Source organism: Sciurus vulgaris (genome assembly GCF_902686455.1).
Source record: "Sciurus vulgaris genome assembly, chromosome: 1".
Classification (NCBI taxonomy): domain Eukaryota; kingdom Metazoa; phylum Chordata; class Mammalia; order Rodentia; family Sciuridae; genus Sciurus; species Sciurus vulgaris.
The window spans coordinates 116,814,576-116,821,513 of NC_136461.1; the positions used below are offsets into that span (position 1 = coordinate 116,814,576).

Genomic DNA, 6,938 nt, shown 5'->3' on the forward strand with positions numbered 1-6,938 from the left:
AAATACGAAAAAGGGCTGGGGATATGGCTCAGAGGTTGAATGTCCCTGAGTTCACTCACTGGTTTTTAAAAAAAAAAAAAAAAAGAAAAAGAAAATCAAGAAATCAAGTTGTCAGAGGAAAAAGAATATTTATAAATATAGGCTTGCCTATACACAAAATATCTGTGAAATATACACAAGAAACTGTTATACAGGGATCTGGGAAGAGGACATGGGAACAAAAGGAGTTTGAAAAGGTACCTAAATTTTCACTGTATACTTGCTTAACCTTTTTCTTTGTGTATTGTTTAGGTGAATTCTATCTTTCAAAAAGTGGTCAAATTATCTGTCACTGTTTCATTCAGAACATATACCCTTTGGCTGAGAGTGTAGATCAGTGATAGAGCATTTGCTAGCATGAATAAGGCACTGGATAAACACTGAATAAACAAAATTCCCCACCACTGAATAAACAAAAAATTTAAAAAAATTTTTTGAACTACTACCTCATCAACATTAGCAATTGGAAATAAACATGCTCTTAAATAAGACCCTTTCCACCAAAAAAAAAAAAAAAAAAAGAAAAGAAAAAGCATAAATCAGTCCTTAATGCTATCAATGTCATTATGTCATTTCCTTTACTTCTGGAGCCCATGATTACTTCACAGGGTCAAAAGGAGAAGGTTTTCACTTTAATAAGTACTGTACATCAAGGAGTTGAATCCTAAATCCATCAAAAGTTCCTCTCAGCCAAAGAGGAAACCTCAATCCATACCACAGCATAGCTTTTCTTTTTAATCAACAATCTTTAATAATTTCTAGAATTAATGATATCTGTTTTAGAAACTAAACTGAGTCAAACCATTTTTTAAACAAACATATCAGAAACTTCAAGTGGGCTGGGGAGATAGCTCAGTTGGTAGAGTGCTTGCCTGTCAATGCACGAGGCCCTGGGTTCGATCCTCAGCACCGCAAAAAAAGAAAAAGAAAAAAGAAACTTCAAATTATTGTCCCTTCAAAATACAGAAGTTTAAGCACTGGCCTAGCATGCAGGAGACCCTGGATTCAATCCCTAGCACTACCAAAAAAAAAAAAAAAAAACCACAGAAAGTTTACTTCAGTACACAGAACTTCTTCCACTGGTACTTGTGTGTGTTTGTTTTGTTTTTAGTACTGGGACTAAACATCCAGGGGCACTTTACCACTGAGTTACATCCCAAGTCCTTTTTATTGTTTGAGACAGGGTCTCACTTAGTTGAGGCTTGCCTCAAACTTGCCATTCTCCTGCCTCAGTCTCCTGAGTCACTCAGATTACAAGTATGTGTGACTTTCACTGGTACTTTTACTACCTAAATGAACATGTTATGATTTGGATCTGGAATGCCCATTAAAGTCTCATGTGTTGAAGGCTTCATCTGCAATGCAGCAATATTCAAAGATGGGGCATGTAGGAAATATTTGGATCATGAGGGCTCTGAGTCCATCAGGGTATTAATCCACTGATGAATTCATAGCTGATGATATTATTGGGAGATAGTGGACATTTTAGCAGGTGGGGCCGCCTTAGAGAAAGCAGCCCACTGGGGGAGTGCCCTGGAAGGGTAGAGTTCTTGTTTCTGGCCCCTTGTTCTCTGCTTCCTAGTCACCATGAGGTGAGCAGCTTTCCTCCACTAGGTCCTTCCACTAGGCCGTTCTGCATCACCTCAGGCCCAAAGCAATGGAATTGACAGACCATGGACAGAAACCATGGACAATAAAAGATATAGTCAGCTATGACAGTTCAATACCTATAGAACCAGCTAATTGTGGAAGCTGAAGCAGGAAGATCACTTGAACCTAGGAAATCAAGGTCAAAATGAGTTTTTCCTCCTTTAAGTTGTTTATCTCAGGTGTGTTGTCCCACTGACAACATATTTGGAACTACTCTAAAATAGTCCCTACAAACAGCTTATCAGTTGCACTACAAGATCATGTTCTTACTATATCTAAATAAAATAGATGTTCCTTTTCTCTGCAACTTCTTTTCCTTTGACTTCATCCCAATGGTTTTCAATTTAATTCATTTGCCTATAAACTCTAATAACCTCACCCTTTCTTTCCTTTATGTCAGGTACTTAAAGATCTCAGACAGAGGGGCTGGGGATATAGCTCAGTTGGTAGAGTGCCTGCCTTGCAAGCACAAGGCCCTGGGTTCAATCCCCAGCACCGCAAAAAAAACAAACGAACAAAGATCTCAGAAAGAGAAGCCAAGCAGGATGACAGAGACAGAAAGAAAAATCATATACAGAGCATTGATAAGCTGTTTAATAACAGCCTAAAAACTGTAAATTGATAAAATAAAAATTAAATAAAAAATGTGCAAATCAAGGTGAAATCTGCCTATGCTAATCATTTATAGGGGGTAAAGGAAAAAAAAAAAGCCATAAGTAGAAAGTAGGGTAAGAGGCTGGAGTTTGTAGCCTGGCAGTAGAGTGCTTGCCTAGCATGTGTGAGGCACTGGACCCTCAGTGAATAAAATAAAGGTCCATCCACAACTAAAAAAAAATTTTTTAATTAAAAAAAATACATAAGGGAATGAGTAAAATTCTATTATAATAAGCCCATTAAAGAGAAAGGTTTAAGTGTGAAGCAGGAGGATCACAATCAAGACCAGCCTGGGCAACTTAGCAAGACCCTAACTCAAAAAACAAAAGGGCTGGGGAGGAAGCTCAGTGGTAGAGTGCCCCTGGTTTCAATTCCCAGTACCATGAAGAGAGAGGGACCCCTCAAGCGGGAAAGGGGGAGGGAAGGGAGGAAGGTTTAGGGGCTTTTAAGACTGTACAGCCTAGCATGTATGAGGACCTGAGTTCAACCATTAGTGACAAAAAAACAAAAAAAGATTTAGTCAGCTATGGCAGTTCAACACTTATAAAAAGAACCAACTAATTGTAGAAGCTGAGGCAGGAGGATCACTTGAGCAGAGGAAATCAAGGTCAGCCCAGGCAACATAGGCAGATCCTTGTCTCAAAAAAAAAAAAAAAAGTGGCTTGGGGGTGGGATTTAACCACTAACACCTGCAGTCTAGAAATTTGCTTTACCAAGTACAATTTATAACATAATGTCAATACTTCAAAACAGTCCAGACATCTTTTCTACATTTTGCTCAAGTTTTCTACAATGAATATGATGCTGCTGCTTTCATATCAGAAAACTAAAATGTTACTTAGAAAAAAGCAAACCAAGCCTGCCTGTAATTTCAGTCTCTCAGGAGGGTAGGGCAGGGGATAGCAAATTCAAGGCCAGCCTCAGCAACTTAGTGAGAACCTGACTCAAAATAAAAAACAATAGTAAAAATAAAGAGCTGGGGATATGGCTCAGTTGGTAGAGTGCTTGCCTCACAAGCACAAAGCCCTGGGTTCAATCTCCAGCACTGCAAAAAAAAAAAAAGTAAAAATAAAAAAGGGCTAGGTAGAGTGCCCTACCTTTCAGAGCTATAGTGCCCCTGGATTCAATCCCCAGTACCACAAAAAAGGAAAAGACAAAATAAATATAAGAATATGCACCAAAATTTTAGTAGTAATTATTCTGAGTAGTAAGATTATGGGTGATATTTTTCTTCAAATTTTTCAATATTTTCAAGAGGCACATATATGAATTTTTTTAAGATGGAGATCTCAGTAGGTTACTTAGGCTGGCCCTGAATCATTTGGTTACTCAACTTAATGAAGTGGAGCAATATTACAGATAATCCTAAAAAAGAAATATTTGTTTTATTTATCTACATATGGATAGCAATAAAATAACCATTTAAAAAAAAATCTCTAGCCTGGGCGTAGTGGCACACGCCTGTAATCCCAGCAGCTCCAGAAGCTGAGTCAGGAGTTCAAAGTCAGCCTCAGCAACTTAATGAGGTCCTAGGCAATGTAGCAAGACCTGCCTCAAAAGAAAAAATATAAAGGGCTGGGGCTGTGGCTCAGTGGTTAAGTGCCCCTGGGTTCAATCTCTGGTACCCCATCCCCAAAAAATCTCAAGACTCTATTTCTTCAATACTTGAATAACTTTGAACCCCTAGTTAATTATCAGTTCCTTCTCTAGCATTTTCATCTTGTATTGTCCTCCAATTCTTCCTGTTTTCAAATGACCTACCTTGAAAAAAATTCAATAATCTTACTGCCTCCTCTAGCTAATTCCCATTCTCCAACTACAAAAAAGTATCACTGGTGATTTCATCCCTACCTCTTTAACCCCAATAAGACATTCTCTTTCCAAAAAAACTCTCCTGAATATACTTTTGAAAGTCCTTATCTCTCTTTTGCCACTTTTTTATTTTTGCAATATTGGGGATCAAACCCAGGACCTATGCACTCTAGGCAAGTGGTCTACCACTGAGCTACATTCCCAACCCCTAACCACTAAATTTTAAACTCTCCTCCCATCTTTGACTTTTTCTTTCTTTCTTTCTTTCTTTCTTCCTTGCTAAATTGCTGAGGGTGAGACAGGCACAGTGGCACACCCTGTAATCTTAGTTGAGACAGGACTGCAAATTTGATCACAAGTTCAAGGCCAGCCTCAGCAATTTAGTGAGATCTTGTCTCAAAATAAAAATTTAAAGGAGCCGGGAGATGGAGCTCAGTGGTAAAGTGCCCCTGGGTTAAAGCCCCAGTCCAAAAAAAAAAAAAAAGCCAGGCATGGTAGCACATGCCTATTAATACCAACAACTCAGGAGGCTGAACAGGATGATAACAAGTTCAAAGTCAGCCTTAGCAATTTAGCAGGGCCCTAAGCAACTTAGTGAGACTGTCTCAAACTAAGATTAAAAAAAATTGGGGATGCAGTTCAGTGGAAAAGTGTCCCTGGGTTAAATCCCCAGTATAAAAAAAAAAAAATTTAAATCGCTTAGGGTGGTCTTGAACTTGCCATCCTCCTGCCTCAGCCTTCCAAACTGTTGAGATTACAGGCATGCCCCATTGTGCTCAGTCCTCCTTTAATTTTTACTGTTACTTCTCCAATCATCTTCCTCAACACACAATTGTCTTCAATCTGCTGCTCCTCTCCTGCCAAACAAAATATAAGTGCTCCAGAACAAATATGCCAATACAAATTACCTGAATGTGGTTATAACAATAGAGCCATTTCAATTCCTAGTTACCAAAGGGGGGGGGGGGCCAAAATCATGTTTAATGATAAGGGCTGATTCTATAGGAGGGTATTTTTCCCAAAAGATCTTCCATCTTTGACAATGTGCTTCAGACAACTCAACTATTTCATCAATTTTTAAACACAGTAGAGTCAGAAACATGCAATTTTGCTGTACGAACACAGTTATCAGTATTGACACGGTATGTTAACAATGAAAAAAATCACCAAAGGACAATGTACCAAAATAGGACCAAGAGCACTGGCTTAAAATGCAACAAAAAATAACACAACATAAAAGATATTCAAAATGAATGAAAAGGAAGAGTCTGTCTTTTCTAAAGCATACATATGTTCTGCTTATCCATTAAATGGCTATTACCTACTTTCTAGAAAGGTTCAAACACCTTAGTATGAAAAACACCACTTCACAACCTATGCACAATTTACCACTTTTAAGGCAGCTCTCACCACTTCTACCACTTCTTCCAATCAACTATGTCCCTATCCTCTTCTGTCTTTGTTACCTTTGCATGAACTATTCTTGGTCTAGGTGCCCATGTCACCATTCTGTCAAACTGCAGCTCAGCCTTCAAGACCTAAAAGTTTCTTGTCTCCACTGAGGTCTCCCAGCATCTCAGACAGTAGTCTCTCCTTTAAGTCCCTTAAGCTGTTGCCCCTCTTCCACAAATCTAACTTTGTAGATAACCATCAAATCATAAGACTACTCATAGTTCACCTCTCCAGAAATGCAGAATAAAGGATGAAAGTAAAGAGATAGGGACAAGGACCAAATGAATGGAAGGGGAAAAGGAAGTCTCTATCTATTCATATAGTTCACTACTGACAATAAGCTTCATAGCTCCCAATTCCATACTAAATCAGTATCCCTTTCAGAAACAGTGTCTGTAAAAGCACTATATAGAAAGCAATTGACAAAGCAATACAGGTTGAGTAACCCTTATCCAAAATGTGTAGGTCCAGAAACTTTGTGGATTTTTTTTATTTTAGATTTCAGAATACGTGCACATACATTAATGTGCTATCTATCTTGGTGACACGATCCAATCTAAATACAAAAATTCATTTAGCTTTCATATATACCTTATTAATATAGCCTGAAGGTTAACTTTATACAATATTTCTAGTGCACTGCATTTTAACCACAATGCCTCACATGAGTTACCTTTGAATTTTCCACTTGTAGCATCATACAAGCATTCAAGAAGTTTCAGACTTTGGAACATTTGGGATTTTCGGATTAGGGATGCTCAACCTATACTGACAAAGAAAATGTTTCCTAGAGACCTTTCATATCTTACCTCCTTCTTCCTTGACTTCTTCACTAGGCTCTCCTGTAAAAGGCTCCTTTATGATAGAATGATAACTTCTATCTTCTTGGGTAACTGGCCCAGGCCTAAGGACAATTTTCTTTCCTCTCTTTGAGGCACTGGCCTGGAGTTTTCCTTTACCAATGGATATATTAAGGGGGTGGGAAGACACCAAGGAAGGTAGTGTGATTTCCTGAGAGACAGCCACATCAACAGCTTCCAAAATTGGCAAATTTGTATCGTGGGTGAGCGTCCTAGAGCTTAGAGAGGAATCCTCCACACCAAGCTGATTTCCTGCATCCTGCACAGATTGAACTTCAAGGCCAACTGCTCTGCCATGATTTGGACCCCAGGACATTGGCACAGAACCCAAGTCTCTAGTCTGGTCAGATTCTGGCTTAACAGCTGACTCTATGTCTAAGCTGTCTTCCTCTGGGTTGCCCTTATGCTGTGGAGATTCTGTTCTTCTCTTCTTACAGGGCATCATTTTAAAAGTCCCACTTTTGTTCCATC

The 6,938-nt window shown here is 38.8% G+C and overlaps 1 protein-coding gene across 1 annotated transcript in view; it reads right to left on the reverse strand.

The window, feature by feature from the left end:
- GON4L (gon-4 like) overlaps positions 1–6,938 on the reverse strand; it is a 90,766-nt gene extending 83,828 nt beyond the window's left edge. Inside the window, 1 exon segment of the mRNA XM_079105011.1 lies at positions 6,417–6,938. Coding sequence (XP_078961137.1) covers positions 6,417–6,912 — 496 coding nt within the window. The 5' untranslated portion in view covers positions 6,913–6,938.